The sequence below is a fragment of the Xenopus laevis genome, chromosome 9_10L (assembly GCF_017654675.1).
Source record: "Xenopus laevis strain J_2021 chromosome 9_10L, Xenopus_laevis_v10.1, whole genome shotgun sequence".
NCBI classification, from domain to species: domain Eukaryota; kingdom Metazoa; phylum Chordata; class Amphibia; order Anura; family Pipidae; genus Xenopus; species Xenopus laevis.
Genome location: NC_054387.1, coordinates 137,637,217 through 137,657,095, shown reverse-complemented (window position 1 = coordinate 137,657,095; position 19,879 = coordinate 137,637,217). Strand labels below are relative to the sequence as shown.

General features: G+C 47.4%; 3 protein-coding genes across 3 annotated transcripts in view; 1 reads left to right on the top strand and 2 right to left on the bottom strand.

Annotated features, from left to right (window-relative positions):
* Positions 1–4,438, top strand: part of cdip1.L (cell death-inducing p53 target 1 L homeolog) — a 6,650-nt gene extending 2,212 nt beyond the window's left edge. Inside the window, 4 exon segments of the mRNA NM_001085910.1 lie at positions 2,291–2,392; positions 2,471–2,572; positions 2,657–2,981; positions 3,762–4,438. Coding sequence (NP_001079379.1) covers positions 2,308–2,392; positions 2,471–2,572; positions 2,657–2,981; positions 3,762–3,873 — 624 coding nt within the window. The 5' untranslated portion in view covers positions 2,291–2,307 and the 3' untranslated portion in view covers positions 3,874–4,438.
* A 3,502-nt stretch (positions 4,439–7,940) lies between these two features.
* On the bottom strand, positions 7,941–11,122 carry LOC121397868 (nmrA-like family domain-containing protein 1). Its single transcript, XM_041575824.1, has 5 exons — positions 10,986–11,122; positions 9,378–9,616; positions 8,677–8,926; positions 8,407–8,597; positions 7,941–8,319 (listed from the first exon to the last, which is right to left on the bottom strand). Exons 1-5 carry the CDS (start codon positions 11,023–11,025, stop codon positions 8,140–8,142), a joined length of 900 nt encoding a protein of 299 aa, XP_041431758.1. The 5' UTR covers positions 11,026–11,122; the 3' UTR covers positions 7,941–8,139.
* Positions 11,123–12,109: 987 nt separating this feature from the next.
* nmral1.L (NmrA-like family domain containing 1 L homeolog) lies at positions 12,110–15,624 on the bottom strand. Its single transcript, XM_041576724.1, has 5 exons — positions 15,488–15,624; positions 14,023–14,261; positions 12,846–13,095; positions 12,576–12,766; positions 12,110–12,488 (listed from the first exon to the last, which is right to left on the bottom strand). Exons 1-5 carry the CDS (start codon positions 15,525–15,527, stop codon positions 12,309–12,311), a joined length of 900 nt encoding a protein of 299 aa, XP_041432658.1. The 5' UTR covers positions 15,528–15,624; the 3' UTR covers positions 12,110–12,308.
* Positions 15,625–19,879: the final 4,255 nt, after the last annotated feature.

The following is a 19,879-nucleotide window of genomic DNA, read 5'->3' as shown; positions in this document are numbered from 1 at the left end:
TCAGATTTAATAATATTCCAATTCTTTTTAATGCTTTTACAGATCTCTCTAGAGGCTCCATTGTATGTGGTACTAAATATTAAATTTGGAGGCTCCCTAATAGTTGTAACTGAATTACTCGTCCTATCCTTAGCAGTTTTTAAAGCTCGCTTAAGTACCTTAACAGGATATCCTTTCTGTCTAAAGCGCTCCCATATATCATTGATCTGACTAGATCTACGTCCCTCCTCGGTATTATTCCTCAATACCCTACAAAACTGTGAAATTGGTAGGGAACACTTAGTGGCCCAGGGGTGGTCACTATTATAGTGAAGTAAAACATTTTTGTCCGTTTTTTTTACGGTATAGGGTGTACCCTAACCTTGTCCCTTTACGAAAAATCTGCACATCCAGAAAATTAACATACTCCTCATGTATACTAAAAGTAAATTTGACTGGGGATGGTAGACCATTCAAGCACTCTACCATATCATTAAATTCAGCAAGGGACCCCCGCCATATTATCAGCATATCATCGATAAAGCGCTTAAAGAACAATAGTTTCTCACCATAATCGTGAATAATGTTAGCAGTCTCAAACTGATGCATGTATAAATTTGCATATGCTGGTGCCATGGCCGCTCCCATTGCTGTCCCTGCAATCTGTAAAAAATAATCCCGTTCAAATCGAAAATAATTAAGATGTAAGGTTAATTGTAATAGTTCCAGGACAAAAGCTATGGGAGGGCCATTGTAAGCTTCAAATTCACGCAAAGAGCGTCTTACACAATCGATACCCTCTGAGTGTGTAATTATGGTATACAGGCTGACCACATCCATACTCGCTAAAAAAATAGGGCAATCATCTGGTAGTATTATATTGTCCAAGCATTTAAGAAGATGTGGGGTGTCCCTTAAGTAAGTGAAAGTGCTTTGAACTACAGGTTGAAGAATGCTGTCAATATACTTCCCCAGCGGATATAGCAAAGACTCACGACCCGACACTATTGGGCGCCCGGGTGGGGCTGTTAAGCTCTTATGTACTTTAGGGAGGGTATACAAGATTGGACATTTAGGGTGGTCCATTGTTAAATAATCTTTAATCTGCGTTGTGATCACACCCTCATTGAAGGCATCCTGTATAACACTATCAACCTGTTTTTTGAAGTTAATTATAGGATTACCTGATAAGCGTTTATACACAGACACATCAGTTAATTGAGTATTAATTTCAGTATGGTAATCTGTATAATTCAACAATACAATCCCCCCACCTTTATCCGCTGGACGGATGATAATAGAGGCATCACCTGTTAAGGATTTAATAGCTATGCGTTCCTCCTTAGTTTAGTTATCACAAAATTTATGTTCAGAAACAATTTGTTTAATATCTCCATCAACTGCCTGTTTATATAGCTTAATGGCTGGATTGGTTAAAGGAGGTACATACAGACTTTTAAGCTTTAAAGTTGTTATATATATATATATGTGTGAGTATATACACAGGTAGAGTTGCCACTTGATGGGTATTTTACTGGCCTGGCGGTAAAAATGATGGTTGATCCCAATGTTATTAATAGGGAAAAAATAAATATATAGGAAGGCCGGTATTTTTTTCCAGAAAAGGTGACAACCCTATACACAGTGGATACAGGAGTTACAACAAAACCATTGGCCCAACCTCATGACATTAGAGAGACACTGATCCAGCCCTGTCTTATACCTCTCACCAATATCACCATCTAATAATGTCTCTAAATTGCTCCAAATGTATCATTATCCCTTAATGACACGGGGTGAGTAGTATCTCTATCAGGAGTAATGACACGGGGTGAGTAGTATCTCTGTATCAGGAGTAATGACACGGGGTGAGTAGTATCTCTATATCAGGAGTAATGACACAGGATGAGTAGTATCTCTATATCAGGAGTAATGACACAGGGTGAGTAGTATCTCTATATCAGGAGTAATGACACGGGGTGAGTAGTATCTCTATATCAGGAGTAATGACACGGGGTGAGTAGTATCTCTATATCAGGAGTAATGACACGTGAGTAGTATCTGTGCCAGGAGCAGGGACTGGCAGAGCAGCAACTTCCCTTTACCCCCAAAAAGACTCACCCCCACCCAGTATTCCCACTTGTATACAGTACCCAGGAGTATGTGAATCCCACTGTGTTGTAGAGAAATGATGATTTGAGTGGTAGGTTCCCCGGGGGTTTGGGTACAAACATGATTATATAGAAGTAAACAATGGTGATGAGTGAAGATGATGCAGCTGGAAATTGCTAATATTATTTGTCTCTTGCAGATCCTCTTGTCGAGCCAATGGCGAGTGACCCTCCCCCTCCTTACCCCGGGGGCCCATCGGCCCCACTGCTGGAGGACAAACATGGGTCTCCCAGAATGGAAGGTGAGGCTTGTGAGTATGTGAGAGGCACATTAGGCTGTTGCTGTGGGTGAGTTATTCATTGTATGTGATTTCTCTTAGAGCCCAGACCTGCTCCATACCCACAAGCCATGGCATTTGCACCCCCAGATTGTGGCCCCCCTCCATATGATGCCAACCCCGGATACATTGCTCCAAATCCAGGTAAGTGCTCAGCTACCGACTGCTCCAGGGATAATAAACTGCAGCCTAAGTACCAACCTTTGTTTCTGCTTCATTTTCCTGAAGGTTTTTACCCTCCTCCTGGGCCTTATGTACCAATGGGCTATTACCCACCATCACCGAGCCAGTTCCAGCCTCCATACCCATCGCAGTACTCCTCTCCTGGGGCACAGGGCACCGCAGTAATTGTACCACCAGGGCCCACTTCTACCTCCGGCACTACCACCGTCACCTCCAACACCACCACAGTTACTGTGCTGCATGGGGAGATCTTCCAGGGGTCCCCGGTACAGACTGTGTGTCAGCACTGCCAGCAGCCAATCACCACTAAGATCTCCCATGAGATCGGCCTCATGAACTTCCTGCTCTGCTGCTTCTGCTGCTTTGTGGGGTACGTTCAAATTGGGCTTCTTATGGTTGGTAGCAAGGGACAAGGAACAAAATCTCATTGCACAGCTCCCTACTCATCATCTCACCCCTTTTCCTTCTCTCTCTCCCCGACTCCTACTTGGCCCCCATTTTTGTGATGTACCTCCAAGACCCTACTCTTTCCCAAGTTCTCTACTCACATCCTAGCTCCCTACTCATCATCTCACCCCTTTTCCTTCTCTCTCTCCCCGACTCCTACTTGGCCCCCATTTTTGTGATGTACCTCCAAGACCCTACTCTTTCCCAAGTTCTCTACTCACATCCTAGCTCCCCACTCTCCATCTCACCCCTTGACCTTCTCTCTCTCCCCGACTCCTACTTGGCCTCCATTTTTGTGATGTACCTCCAAGACCCTACTCTTTCCCAAGTTCTCTACTCACATCCTAGCTCCCTACTCATCATCTCACCCCTTGTCCTTCTCTCTCTCCCCGACTCCTACTTGGCCTCCATTTTTGTGATGCACCTCCAAGACCCTACTCTTTCCCAAGTTCTCAACTCACATCTTAGCTCCCCCCTCTCCATCTCACCCTTTTTCACACTCTCTGCCTTCCTCCCTTTTCGCTCCCCACTTTCCCCCACAATCCCCTTCAGACATCAATATTCTCTTTCCAGCTCCTTTCTACTCTTCCTCCATATTTGTAGCTCAATGCCCCATACTTATTCCTTAGCTCCCTACTCATTCATTTCTCCCCTTTTCTTACTCTGGTGGCCAAAGGGTAACTGTGTCCGTGTCTTCTCGTAGGTGTGACCTGGGTTGTTGCCTCATTCCGTGTATAATTAATGACCTGAAGGATGTGACGCACACCTGTCCCAACTGCAAGGCTGTTATTTATACCTACAGGAGGATGTGCTAAGGACATCATTTCATCTCTCCGTCCATGGAGATGCTGGGCATCTAACCTTCCACACACTGGGAACTCAACCCACCAGGTTATCTGAAAGGGCATTTCTTTATGAAGCACATTTTAGGCAGGCAACCTGGCATCCCATTATATGGGGGCCTGTGTAAGCTGAATGCGGGGTGGGGGGAGGCTGCAATGAGGCCTCTATGAAGAACTTGTCCCATCAGCACAGGGAATGTCTCAAGGTTCTGGTGCCCATTATTACTGGCTCAGGAGATTGTGCCATTTCATGTTAACCCTTTCACAGCAGCCCAGGAACATAACAGCACAGTCTGCTGTTAGGGGATAAAACGTTGCATGGAATCTTCCAGCTAGTGTCTTTATGCCCCCCCCCACATTAGTTTTCCCTGCAGTGTTTGCACCCCATGCCACCCTTACCCTGTGCCTACAAGAAGTTTTCTGATTGGCTTGTGCTGCTCCCCTGCCATTTTTCTCCTGTTATGATGTGTGGAATGTTCCATTTGCTGCCACTTTGAGAGGAAACCTGTGAATAAACTCCTCAGACTGTATATAATAATATAGATATATTTAATGATATTTGCTGCTTTCTATATTCTCCTCCAGGAGGCATGAGATAGTTGGCTGTATATTCTCTGTATTTGCCTTTATACATGAGAAACCTGCATGAGGAAGAAATGCGTTATTGGGGGCGGGACTTAGAAAAGAACCCAGCAGCTAACGATTAATGGCGACTGTTGTGATGTGTTGTCTAAGCTGATGATAGAATGGAGGCAGAGGAGTGACACTGAGGTGGTTGTGCTGTGGAGCATTTTGTTTTCTCTTAGATTTGCTGCTGACATAGTGCCGTTACCCATAGCAACCAATCAGAAAACCGTTTTGCTTAGTTAGCTACAAGTAAGAAGATAAAAGCAAAGAGCCGATTGGTTGCTGTATTGGTGGCAGTCTGGTGGTACAGTGAGTGGGGCAGTAACCCATAGCAACCAATCAGTGACTGGCGTGTCTTCAGGCAGCTGAGAAGCTAACATTTGATTGGTTGCCATGGGTTACTGGCCAGGTACCAATAGTCTTAACAGAGGGCCAGTCTCTCATCTCCTGTGGCCCTTTGTCTCTAAACTCCAGGCTATAGTGAAACTGAGTATTGTTTGTCTGTATCATCATTTCTCTGTAGTGTTGGTCTGTGTTTATGAAGCAAAACTTCTGCTGCTTATAACTTTCCCTTTTGTGTCACTTTACTGCACTGTTGCTAAACGCTATCACAGGCGCACACCCCAGGCAAAATATTTTCTGCTATGTCATGACTATGTCCTTTTAAAGGGGAAATACCCTCTTCATATAGTTTGGAGAATGGGCTTGCATTGTTTTAAGAAGATTTCATTCAGTGTGGCATCTCACGCTGGCTGTCATGTGACTGCATAAACATACATACATACACATACATATATACATACATATACACATACCTATACCATATGCAAGCTGTTACTCATGGACTAGTCACACCCAGGCCTGGGCAAGTTACATGCATGATTAGCCCTGGTGGTGGCTGCCAGTATATTCCTGAGCAATGGGCATAACCAGAACAGGTTTTTGGGCACTGGGTTTTAGAAGGAATCCCCAAACCTGGACGGGCATGAGCAATTTAGCGTTTGCACTTATCATGGCTCCTCCTGTTTAGCTGTAAGGCCCGCCCACAACTGCCTCATGGCTCTCTTGCATGCACGGTGCTGCTATGAATCATGGGAAGGGGTCAGTCAAACCCTAGGATTGGAGAGCAGATGTTTCCTGTTAGCACCAGCACTAGAACCACACAGGACTATATGATCTGCATGGATATACTGTGCACTTACTCTCAATTAAACTGTGATCTGAGCGGAACCTCTTGTCTCTTCTTCTTTGTGTTCTGCTGTGAGTTAAGTGACTGCAACAACAACAACTAACAACTCTTAGCATCACATAGGCCACTGGGACAAGTGAACTACACCCCAACTTCTTTCTACTTACTAACCAAGGCCAAGTGTCCACTATACTAGATACCCTATAGATATGGACCCGAGCCAAGTGTCCACTATACTAGATACCCTATAGATATGGACCCGAGCCAAGTGTCCAGTATACTAGGTACCCTATAGATATGGACCCGAGCCAAGTGTCCAGTATACTAGATACCCTATCGATATGGACCCGAGCCAAGTGTCCAGTATACTAGATACCCTATAGATATGGACCCCAGCCAAGTGTCCACTATACTAGATACCCTATAGATATGGACCCGAGCCAAGTGTCCACTATACTAGGTACCCTATAGATATGGACCCGAGCCAAGTGTCCACTATACTAGGTACCCTATAGATATGGACCCGAGCCAAGTGTCCACTATACTAGGTACCCTATAGATATGGACCCGAGCCAAGTGTCCAGTATACTAGTTACCCTATAGATATGGACCCTAGCCAAGTGTCCAGTATACTAGGTACCCTATAGATATGGACCCGAGCCAAGTGTCCAGTATACTAGATACCCTATAGATATGGACCCCAGCCAAGTGTCCAGTATACTAGATACCCTATAGATATGGACCCCAGCCAAGTGTCCAGTATACTAGGTACCCTATAGATATGGACCCCAGCCAAGTGTCCAGTATACTAGGTACCCTATAGATATGGACCCCAGCCAAGTGTCCAGTATACTAGATACCCCATAGACATGGACTCAAGCCAAGTTTCCAGTATACTGGATATCCTATAGATATGGACACAAGCCAAGTGTTAGATACCCCATAGAAATGGACCAGAGCCAAGTGTCCAGTGTACTAGATACCCCATCGATGTGGACCCGAGCAAAGTCTCCAGTGAACTAGATACCCTATAGATATGGACCAGAGCCAAGCCTGTCATGCATACAGTCCCATAAGCTGCATGATTAATGCCCTTGATGATGTCATGCATACAGTCCCATAACGAGCCACATGGGTTTTTTTGTGGGTGGATAGTGCAACTGTCAGTCTCTGCAGCAGTTACCAAACTGAGCCAATAACACACCTGTCAAATCACTCAAATATTTTGAGAGTCACATATTTCTACCCCAGGTAAGGGCATGGCTGAGGAGCAAAGGCATGTGATTGGGGAGTTATGTTTCATTTAGAGTATAAACCACTGGTAAATATCAACCCCGTATATATTGGGCCACTCCCAGTAAGACCATTCCATTCTTGCTGTTGTTCTGCAGGAATATTCTGAATATTCAGCAATAAACAAACTTAGTGACACCTCAGTCTGCAAAAACTCATATCTTTCATATTGGACCTTCTGAGTCTCTCGTCACCCAGCAGAGCTCCCTGTATCCAGATAATACCCTGTCTCACACCAGCAGCTCAACCCCCATCCATGTCATGGTTCTGTAGGTACCAAACTCTGGAGCCAGAAGAAACGTTAGATCTTTGTCAGACCAGACAAGTGATATCCTGTGAAGTCCTCTCTGTACAAGTCACAACTCTGTGGCCCATCCTACCCTGGAATCCCAGCTTTACTGCCAGAGGAAGACCTGCCATATATAAAACTTTGGACAGTGTTTCTAATACAAATGGAATGAGGCTTCATCTTCTTCAGTAGAAGGTCCCTTTGAGCTTTGCCTAGTCATTTATATTAATAATTCTTGATTCTGTTAATATTGACCCAGTTCTCACTCAAAACACACTGCTCTGGACTAAACCAAACTTCAATTCTAGAGATGTTGTTGATCTACTAGTACCAGAGCCCCCTGAGAATTAAGGTGAGCCCATGTTAGGGTTTCACCTAGAGAAGATGCCCATAGACTAATGTAAAGTAAAAACAAAAGAGCACTTTGAAAAACACCCATTGACTTGTTGGCAAAGCAGAATGGGTCAGATTCACCTATCAGTACTGGGAACCTTTGGGCTGTTGGCACCCGAGTGTTAGACCAGTAATAGTCATGGCCAAATTAAATCAGGTGTCATTTATTATTTATAATTGCCCGTGTGACAAGGATTCTGTATGTCCCCTTTAATCACTTTCTATAGTAGAAATAGATACGGAGACTGGTAACATGGATGGATAATCTTTTTATTAATACAAAAGGGGTTAGTTCTGGGTCTGTCACATAATTTAGTGGTTCAGATCACAAAGTCCAGGTTAAGCAGAACCTACAGAACACAAAGCTTGACAGTAAGTGGGACTCTCTCATGCCATGAATGCATGAAACCCCAAGAGAATCTGCTGGAGAAGGCAACCAAGTCCTTTCCTACAGGTCTTTATACCCATCCTTGTTCTGCTGCATCCACTCGGAGAACTTCTTGGCTTTGGGGTTGAGCTCAAGTGTGAGATCCACATTCCGGTCTGGTTTCATCTGGTAGAACTCAAACATATTGCCCAGTTCTTGTGCTCCAGGGAACCCCAAGTTCCTGAAGGCTTCTAGGGAGATCTGTAGGGCAGAAGAGTAAGGTTTAGGCCTGGATCTAATGGAATAGAAAGATCACTGTGATACAGCAATGGACCAGTCAATTCTCACCTTGGCATCTTTGATGGTTTTGCCAGTGACCTTGGACATGATGTCAGCGTACTGAGCCACCGTCAGCTTGTCTGTGCTGAGCCCAATGTCCTTCCCTATGTACTTGGCTGGGCACTTCAGGATACTGGCAACCACTGGCCCCAGATCTGCCACGGACATCCCATCCTGCAAGATGTCTCCCATAGGGATGGCTGGAAACATACAGAAAGATACATGATACATATATGTAGATACAGGATGATGCACCAACAGGAACCCCAAACTCCTTACCAAGATTGTAGGACTCCCCATCACTCGCTTTTGTTGGCCTGAAGAAGGTCAGCAGGTTTTCAAAGTAGCTGGGGAGTCTGACGCTGGTCATGGGGACCCCGATAGCTCGGAAGTACTCCTCCACCTCTCCTTTGCCATCACAGTGCAGCACCTCCAGCTTTCCCCCCGTCAGCTTCTTCACATTCTCCAGCCCACTAAAGACCACGTGCTTCAGGCCCAGGCGTTTGCTCATATCTGCGATCCGTTTCCCCTGCAAAACAAGAATTGTATGAGGGGCTCAGTAATGGGAGACTCCCAGAATCCAATGTAAGGCACAGGGGCCCCAAACATGACTGGTATATGAGTTACATGGGGGTAGGTACATCAATCAGATACAGGGAGTGCTGCTGGGAGTTGTATCAGTGGGTGGAGTTACATGGTGGGTTGGTACATAAAGGAGATACAGGGAGTGCTGCTGGGAGTTGTATCAGTGGGTGGAGTTACATGGTGGGTAGGTATATAAAGGAGAGACAGGGAGTACTGCTGGGAGTTGTATGAGTGGGTGGAGTTACATAATGGGTAGGTACATAAAGGAGATACAGGGAGTGTTGCTGGGAGTTGTATGAGTGGGTGGAGTTACATGGTGGGTAGGTACATCAGTGTGATACAGGGAGTGCTGCTGGGAGTTGTATGAGTGGGTGGAGTTACACAGTAGACATTACCTGCTCAATCTCTTTGTCTTTGTTAAAATGTTCCCAGAAATTGGTGACAACAAAGGCAGAATGTGCCCCGGTCAGTGCCGACTCCAGGCTGGTCTCATTGTCCAGATCGGCACACACCACCTGGGCTCCGGCTGACTTTAGCTGAACGGCCGCTGCTTTCTTCATGTCCCTTGTTATTGCCCTCACTGTGTAACTGCCATCGGCCAGCAGGGCGGCAGCAACTGATCCCCCCTGAGCTCCTGCAACAAACACATTGTCTCACCTCATGCCACCGGCTGACTGGTTGTTATGGGCAACTGCCCCCGGCACAAGGGTCTCTATGGCAACTGCCCCCGGCACAAGGGTCTCTATGGCAACTGCCCCCGGCACAAGGGTCTCTATGGGCAACTGCCCCCGGCACAAGGGTCTCTATGGCAACTGCCCCCGGCACAAGGGTCTCTATGGCAACTGCCCCCAGTACAAGGGTCTCTATGGCAACTGCCCCCGGCACAAGGGTCTCTATGGCAACTGCCCCCGGCACAAGGGTCTCTATGGCAACTGCCCCCGGCACAAGGGTCTCTATGGCAACTGCCCCCGGCACAAGGGTCTCTATGGCAACTGCCCCCGGCACAAGGGTCTCTATGGGCAACTGCCCCCGGCACAAGGGTCTCTATGGCAACTGCCCCCGGCACAAGGGTCTCTATGGCAACTGCCCCCGGCACAAGGGTCTCTATGGCAACTGCCCCCGGCACAAGGGTCTCTATGGCAACGCCCCGGCACAAGGGTCTCTATGGCAACTGCCCCCGGCACAAGGGTCTCTATGGGCAACTGCCCCAGTACAAGGGTCTCTATGGGCAACTGCCCCCGGCACAAGGGTCTCTATGGGCAACTGCCCCCGGCACAAGGGTCTCTATGGCAACTGCCCCCGGCACAAGGGTCTCTATGGCAACTGATTAAATGGGATGTTCACCTTTAAAATTAATTTTGTGATTACAGCAAATTCCCCTAGCAACCATGCACGAATGTGAATAAGAGACTGGAATATGAATAGGAGAGACTGAATAGAAAGATGAGGAATAAAAGTAGCCCCTCCCCCTGGAACAAGTCAGAAGAAAGAGGCAAATAACTCCAAAACAAACAATGAAGACCAATTGAAAAGATGCTGAAAATATCCTAAAAGTTCACTTCAAGGTGAAGCAGCCCTTTAACAGGAACATTTGTGTCTCATGTTAGAGAATTGGCTCCAGGACAAGTGGAACAAGTAGCCCATATGTAATAAGCACAAAGTATCAGCAGGTGCAGTAACCCATAGCAACCAATAAGATCAGCTTTACAACAACTGAGCAGTAATTGCAGCCTGCTGATTGGCTGATACTTATAACAAGTTACTTCTTGATAGTGAATAAGACCCACCGTGTGTCACCCCTTTATTGGCAGCCGCAGAGTGTGAGTGTGAGTGTGAGTGGCTAATTAGTGATTCAGTCACATGCACGCTGCAGACTCAACCGACTCTTGTGCAGCCATGCACCATGCGAATAAATGACTTGTTAATTACCCGTGAGTGTCAGACAATAGCAAGTGTCAGTCGTGTGTAAAAGTAACTGTACCCACCCCCCATGTAACACTCACCTGTGGCCCCAAACACCACCACAACTCTCTGTTCAGCCATAGTCCTGGGAATGAGACTGGGAATGAGACTCCCACGGGCTGAATTTATACACCGGGTGCTGCCCCTCCCCCATATGAGGTGTCACTGTGACTCAGCACAAACATCCAACAGCACCCACAGCACCCACAGCACCCGCCTCATCATCATCAGCCCCTCCACAGCCCAACTCTTGTTACATCATCTCCCCTTCCTACATTATATATTATATTGTATTATATTATATTGTATTATATTGTATATCCCTTATATCCGCCCCATTCTCTGCCTTCTCTACTGCTCTACTGGGGCCCCTACCAGCAAACAACTCAACACTAATGTGGGGGACAGAGATACAAGTCCCTGTATAAAGGGGAATGTTGGGGTACAGTTAATCAGGGGGGACAGAGATACAAGTCCCTGTATAAAGGGGAATGTTGGGGTACAGTTAATCTCTCTCTCTCCTCAGCCCTCTCTCTCCTCAGCTCTCTCTCTCTCCTCAGCTCTCTCTCTCCTCAGCTCTCTCTCTCTCCACTTAGCCCTCTCTCTCCTCAGCTCTCTCTCTCTCCTCAGCTCTCTCTCTCTCCTCAGCTCTCTCTCTCTCTCCACTTAGCCCTCTCTCTCCTCAGCTCTCTCTCTCTCTCTCCTCAGCTCTCTCTCCCTTTGAGCTTTGCCTAGTCATTTATATTAATAATTCTTAATGCTCCTGTTAATATTGACCCAGTTCTCACTCAAAACACACTGCTCTGGACTAAACCAAACTTCAATTCTAGAGATGTTGTTGATCTACTAGTACCAGAGCCCCCTGAGAATTAAGGTGAGCCCATGTTAGGGTTTCACCTAGAGAAGATGCCCATAGACTAATGTAAAGTAAAAACAAAAGAGCACTTTGAAAAACACCCATTGACTTGTTGGCAAAGCAGAATGGGTCAGATTCACCTATCAGTACTGGGAACCTTTGGGCTGTTGGCACCCGAGTGTTAGACCAGTAATAGTCATGGCCAAATTAAATCAGGTGTCATTTATTATTTATAATTGCCCGTGTGACAAGGATTCTGTATGTCCCCTTTAATCACTTTCTATAGTAGAAATAGATAACGGAGACTGGTAACATGGATGGATAATCGTTTTATTAATACAAAAGGGGTTAGTTCTGGGTCTGTCACATAATTTAGTGGTTCAGATCACAAAGTCCAGGTTAAGCAGAACCTACAGAACACAAAGCTTGATAGTAAGTGGGACTCTCTCATGCCATGAATGCATGAAACCCCAAGAGAATCTGCTGGAGAAGGCAACCAAGTCCTTTCCTACAGGTCTTTATACCCATCCTTGTTCTGCTGCATCCACTCGGAGAACTTCTTGGCTTTGGGGTTGAGCTCAAGTGTGAGATCCACATTCCGGTCTGGTTTCATCTGGTAGAACTCAAACATATTGCCCAGTTCTTGTGCTCCAGGGAACCCCAAGTTCCTGAAGGCTTCTAGGGAGATCTGTAGGGCAGAAGAGTAAGGTTTAGGCCTGGATCTAATGGAATAGAAAGATCACTGTGATACAGCAATGGACCAGTCAATTCTCACCTTGGCATCTTTGATGGTTTTGCCAGTGACCTTGGACATGATGTCAGCGTACTGAGCCACCGTCAGCTTGTCTGTGCTGAGCCCAATGTCCTTCCCTATGTACTTGGCTGGGCACTTCAGGATACTGGCAACCACTGGCCCCAGATCTGCCACGGACATCCCATCCTGCAAGATGTCTCCCATAGGGATGGCTGGAAACATACAGAAAGATACATGATACATATATGTAGATACAGGATAATATACCAACAGGAACCCCAAACTCCTTACCAAGATTGTAGGACTCCCCATCACTCGCTTTTGTTGGCCTGAAGAAGGTCAGCAGGTTTTCAAAGTAGCTGGGGAGTCTGACGCTGGTCATGGGGACCCCGATAGCTCGGAAGTACTCCTCCACCTCTCCTTTGCCATCACAGTGCAGCACCTCCAGCTTTCCCCCCGTCAGCTTCTTCACATTCTCCAGCCCACTAAAGACCACGTGCTTCAGGCCCAGGCGTTTGCTCATATCTGCGATCCGTTTCCCCTGCAAAACAAGAATTGTATGAGGGGCTCAGTAATGGGAGACTCCCAGAATCCAATGTAAGGCACAGGGGCCCCAAACATGACTGGTATATGAGTTACATGGGGGTAGGTACATCAATCAGATACAGGGAGTGCTGCTGGGAGTTGTATCAGTGGGTGGAGTTACATGGTGGGTAGGTACATAAAGGAGAGACAGGGAGTACTGCTGGGAGTTGTATGAGTGGGTGGAGTTACATGGTGGGTAGGTACATAAAGGAGATACAGGGAGTGTTGCTGGGAGTTGTATGAGTGGGTGGAGTTACATGGTGGGTAGGTACATAAAGGAGATACAGGGAGTGCTACTGGGAGTTGTATGAGTGGGTGGAGTTACATGGTGGGTAGGTACATAAAAGAGATACAGGGAGTGGTGCTGGGAGTTGTATGAGTGGGTGGAGTTACATGATGGTTAGGTATATAAAGGAGAGACAGGGAGTGTTGCTGGGAGTTGTATGAGTGGGTGGAGTTACATGGTGGGTAGGTACATAAAGGAGATACAGGGAGTGTTGCTGGGAGTTGTATCAGTGGGTGGAGTTACATGGTGGGTAGGTACATAAATGAGATACAGGGAGTGCTGCTGGGAGTTGTATGAGTGGGTGGAGTTACATGATGGGTAGGTACATAAAGGAGATACAGGGAGTGTTGCTGGGAGTTGTATGAGTGGGTGGAGTTACATGGTGGGTAGGTACATCAGTGTGATACAGGGAGTGTTGCTGGGAGTTGTATGAGTGGGTGGAGTTACATGGTGGGTAGGTACATCAGTGTGATACAGGGAGTGCTGCTGGGAGTTGTATGAGTGGGTGGAGTTACATGATGGGTAGGTACATAAAGGAGATACAGGGAGTGCTGCTGGGAGTTGTATGAGTGGGTGGAGTTACACAGTAGACATTACCTGCTCAATCTCTTTGTCTTTGTTAAAATGTTCCCAGAAATTGGTGAGAACAAAGGCAGAATGTGCCCCGGTCAGTGCCGACTCCAGGCTGGTCTCATTGTCCAGATCGGCACACACCACCTGGGCTCCGGCTGACTTTAGCTGAACGGCCGCTGCTTTCTTCATGTCCCTTGTTATTGCCCTCACTGTGTAACTGCCATCGGCCAGCAGGGCGGCAGCAACTGATCCCCCCTGAGCTCCTGCAACAAACACATTGTCTCACCTCATGCCACCGGCTGACTGGTTGTTATGGGCAACTGCCCCCGGCACAAGGGTCTCTATGGCAACTGCCCCCGGCACAAGGGTCTCTATGGCAACTGCCCCCGGCACAAGGGTCTCTATGGGCAACTGCCCCCGGCACAAGGGTCTCTATGGGAAACTGCCCCCGGCACAAGGGTCTCTATGGGAAACTGCCCCCGGCACAAGGGTCTCTATGGCAACTGCCCCCGGCACAAGGGTCTCTATGGCAACTGCCCCTGGCACAAGGGTCTCTATGGGCAACTGCCCCCAGTACAAGGGTCTCTATGGCAACTGCCCCCGGCACAAGGGTCTCTATGGCAACTGCCCCCGGCACAAGGGTCTCTATGGCAACTGCCCCCGGCACAAGGGTCTCTATGGGCAACTGCCCCCAGTACAAGGGTCTCTATGGGCAACTGCCCCCGGCACAAGGGTCTCTATGGCAACTGCCCCCGGCACAAGGGTCTCTATGGCAACTGCCCCCGGCACAACGGTCTCTATGGCAACTGATTAAATGGGATGTTCACCTTTAAAATTAATTTTGTGATTACAGCAAATTCCCCTAGCAACCATGCACGAATGTGAATAAGAGACTGGAATATGAATAGGAGAGACTGAATAGAAAGATGAGGAATAAAAAGTAGCCCCTCCCCCTGGAACAAGTCAGAAGAAAGAGGCAAATAACTCCAAAACAAACAATGAAGACCAATTGAAAAGATGCTGAAAATATCCTAAAAGTTCACTTCAAGGTGAAGCAGCCCTTTAACAGGAACATTTGTGTCTCATGTTAGAGAATTGGCTCCAGGACAAGTGGAACAAGTAGCCCATATGTAATAAGCACAAAGTATCAGCAGGTGCAGTAACCCATAGCAACCAATAAGATCAGCTTTACAACAACTGAGCAGTAATTGCAGCCTGCTGATTGGCTGATACTTTATAACAAGTTACTTCTTGATAGTGAATAAGACCCACCGTGTGTCACCCCTTTATTGGCAGCCGCAGAGTGTGAGTGTGAGTGTGAGTGGCTAATTAGTGATTCAGTCACATGCACGCTGCAGACTCAACCGACTCTTGTGCAGCCATGCACCATGCGAATAAATGACTTGTTAATTACCCGTGAGTGTCAGACAATAGCAAGTGTCAGTCGTGTGTAAAAGTAACTGTACCCACCCCCCCATGTAACACTCACCTGTGGCCCCAAACACCACCACAACTCTCTGTTCAGCCATAGTCCTGGGAATGAGACTGGGAATGAGACTCCCACGGGCTGAATTTATACACCGGGTGCTGCCCCTCCCCCATATGAGGTGTCACTGTGACTCAGCACAACATCCAACAGCACCCACAGCACCCACAGCACCCGCCTCATCATCATCAGCCCCTCCACAGCCCAAACTCTTGTTACATCATCTCCCCTTCTTACATTATATATATATTGTATTAATATATTGTATTATATTGTTATATCCCTTATATCCGCCCCATTCTCTGCCTTCTCTACTGCTCTACTGGGGCCCCTACCAGCAAACAACTCAACACTAATGTGGGGGACAGAGATACAAGTCCCTGTATAAAGGGGAATGTTGGGGTACAGTTAATGAGGGGGGGCAGAGATACAGGTCCCTGTATAAAGGGGAATGTTGGGGTACAGTTAATGAGGGGGGGCAGAGATACAGGTCCCTGTATAAAGGAGAATGTTGGGGTACAGTTAATCTCTCTCTCTCCTCAGCTCTCTCTCTCTCCTCAGCTCTCTCTCTCTCCTCAGCTCTCTCTCTCTCTCCACTTAGCCCTCTCTCTCCTCAGCTCTCTCTATCCTCAGCTCTCTCTCCTCAGCTCTCTCTCTCCTCAGCTCTCTCTCCTCAGCGCTCTCTCTCTCCTCAGCTCTCTCTCTCCTCAGCTCTCTCTCCTCAGCTCTCTCTCTCCTCAGCTCTCTCTATCCTCAGCTCTCTCTCCTCAGGCTCTCTCTCCTCACAGCTCTCTCTCTCTCCTCAGCTCTCTCTCTCTCTCTCAGCTCTCTCTCTCCTCAGCTCAGCTCTCTCTCTCCTCAGCTCTCTCTCCTCAGCGCTCTCTCTCTCCTTAGCTCTCTCTCTCTCACTCTCCTCTCTCTCTCAGCTCTCTCTCTCCACTTCAGCCTCTCTCTCCTCACTCTCTCTCTCTCAGCTCTCTCTCCTCAGCTCTCTCTCTCCTCAGCTCTCCTCTCCTCAGCTCTCTCTCTCTCCTCAGCTCTCTCTCTCTCCTCAGCTCTCTCTCTCTCTCCACTTAGCCCTCTCTCTCCTCAGCTCTCTCTATCCTCAGCTCTCTCTCCTCAGCTCTCTCTCTCCTCAGCTCTCTCTCCTCAGCGCTCTCTCTCTCCTTAGCTCTCTCTCTCCTCAGCTCTCTCTCCTCAGCTCTCTCTCTCCTCAGCTCTCTCTATCCTCAGCTCTCTCTCTCTCCTCAGCTCTCTCTCTCCTCAGCTCTCCTTCCCTCAGCTCTCTCTCTCTTCCTCAGCTCTCTCTCTCTCCCTCAGCTCTCTCTCTCTCTCCACTTAGCCCTCTCTCTCCTCAGCTCTCTCTATCCTCAGCTCTCTCTCCTCAGCTCTCTCCTCAGCTCTCTCTCTCTCCTCAGCTCTCTCTCTCCTCAGCTCTCTCTATCCTCAGCTCTCTCTCCTCAGCTCTCTCTCTCCTCAGCTCTCTCTCCTCAGCTCTCTCTCTCTCCTCAGCTCTCTCTCTCTCCTCAGCCTCTCTCTCTCTCTCCACTTAGCCCTCTCTCTCCTCAGCTCTCTCTATCCTCAGCTCTCTCTCCTCAGCTCTCTCTCTCCTCAGCTCTCTCTCCTCAGCGCTCTCTCTCTCCTTAGCTCTCTCTCTCCTCAGCTCTCTCTCCTCAGCTCTCTCTCTCCTCAGCTCTCTCTATCCTCAGCTCTCTCTCTCTCCTCAGCTCTCTCTCTCCTCAGCTCTCTCTCCTCAGCTCTCTCTCTCTCCTCAGCTCTCTCTCTCTCCTCAGCTCTCTCTCTCTCTCCACTTAGCCCTCTCTCTCCTCAGCTCTCTCTATCCTCAGCTCTCTCTCCTCAGCTCTCTCTCTCTCCTCAGCTCTCTCTCTCCTCAGCTCTCTCTCCTCAGCTCTCTCTCTCTCCTCAGCTCTCTCTCTCTCCTCAGCTCTCTCTCCTCACCTCTCTCTCCTCAGCTCTTTTTCCTCAGCTCTCTCTCTCTTCAGCTCTCTCTCCTCAGCTCTCTCGCATGACTGACTCTTCAGCATTATACTTATATATATATATATATATATAATACACAAAAGCCATAAATATCCTGTACATGACATCCTTATAAACGGTGAGTTCTGATGTCATCAGTTATAAACGGTGAGTTCTGATGTCATTTCTGTCACATGACTCACTGAAACTTGTGTATTATAATAAATAAAGTACCCCCAGTTGTAAAATATGAGGATATTAGAAGTTACCTCGGAGTTCCATGACCTGTATAACTCGGCCTAATGTTTTTATATGGTCATGAAACTCCTCAGTAACTTATAATATCCTTATAATTTACAAGAGGGGCTACTTTATTCACTATATAGTACAAAAACGCCATGATTATATCCTTATAAACAGTGAGTTCTGATGTCATTTCTGTCACATGACTCTTCAGCATTATTCTTATACACATCTATTGGCTGTTGCTATTACACTTCCTGTGTCCCAGTACAGCCTCTGTTTAGCTTCCCATTGGCTCGTGTGTTCATCACATGACCTGTAGCACTGCCAGCAGTCTCTATTCATTGGTTCTTATCCAATAATGTCTCTTTATACCAGGGGTGTTGAGCCTGACATTGTTTGATTGGAACATTACGTTTATATTCATGAAGCTGCCGGATCTCAGGCAAAATGAAATGTGCAGCCACTAAATATTCTCCCATTTTCTGTGACTTTCTTCAGTTTCAGACAATTTTGGGCCACCAACATGTCTAGGGGTTGAGCCGTTTCCCCAATATTTATTGGAATTGTATTTGGGCCCCTCTGTCGTTTCCCTCCTGCCGACGGCCAATCGGTCCCATTTTACTTCATAGAGAAATATGTGAAAGGGAAAAATGGAAAAAGGTTTATTTTGCCAGATATTCATTTGTTTGTTCACTGAAGACATTGAGCTATTTGTGGGCTGGTGCCTCCTGGCTAGTTCTGATAACGACACGTCAACCCCAACATGTGACTGCTCATGTGACTCCCCTGAGGCCTCGTCTGCTCCTCATAATAAAATGCTCAATAGACACTGGGACTGAAACACAAGGACCAAAGCAGCACAACTACAATTCCCAGCATTCCCAATTGGCCAGACACACAGCAGCTGGGACGCCATACAGATATATAAACAGGCAAATGGGACAGTGGTTTAGTCATTGCGGCACAGACACACGGGATAAAAGCAACTTTCCCCTGACACACGTGTGTAGCCCGTGGCCGGCAGTACAGAGGAATGCTGGGAGTTAGCTGATTGACAGGAGAGTGCCGGTACTTCCGGGGCAGGACAGGAAGTTGCAGTAACAGGGACTTGACTCCCCGAGTGCTTTCAGCTGCTCTAAACTCACGGCACATCTGGCTACAGGCGGTGCGGCTTCCTCTGATCCTCTGCGGAATCGTCCAATGAGGACAGAACTCTGAGCTCAGCACACGCGTCTCCTATTGGCTGCCTGTAACAACCATGTCTTCCCACTGTGCGTTGCCGTAGGGACCGCAGTGCAGACTGAGCCACGCCCACCTCTAGCCATTGGATCCAGCGGCAGCGCTAGGAGGAGAGCTCCACTACAAGGGAACGGCGCCTGTAGCATATTCTGGGATTTTTTAGGAATTAGCTGCGGGCCAATTAAAAATGGATGACGGGCCGTAGTTTGGACACCCCTGCTTTATACGCTCGGCCCTACCTGTCAGTGCAGGACGTCTGGGGTTAATGTTCTCCCTCCCAGGACTTAAGTTGCTTTTTAGCTCCTCCTCTTCCTGGTCTCCACTTCCTCTGATCAGTTTTTTGTGGGCGGAGCCACCTTGCTCCTGTCGCACACAATTAAAGACTAATGAGATGACTGGTGAGACCTTACAGTCAGCTCCTCAGTAGAGGCCACAATGAAGAATATTTCAGGGTTTAACCCTTAGTCGTGTGTGTGTGTGACGTCACGTATATGACAAGGCCACAGATCTTCACCAGTTGGTTTTAGTGGTTTTTATTAAACATTAGAACAACAAATGGAACTATTTCTCCACACTGGGAATATTCCTGATGTAGGTAAATCCACAGGTAGCTGGTCGGTAATTTCCCCCAAAACTGGTGTAATGTTTCACACTCAACCAACGACCACAAAATGTCCCTCATAGACAAAGTAGCAACCCCCAAATACAGTCAGTAATCCACTAGGAACCTCTCAGTCACCAAATAGCAGTCCCTCCAGACGAATAGATAGAAGAGGTCTAGAGACAATTCCAGCTGCACGAGTGTCAACCAACAGAGTTCTCTTTCCAACTCCCAGACACTTACAGACCTGCAGGGTCTCCTTCCCAGAATTGGCACAAGCCCTTGGCTCCTCTTCTTCTCCAGAACTTCAGCAGCTTCTCAATTCCAGC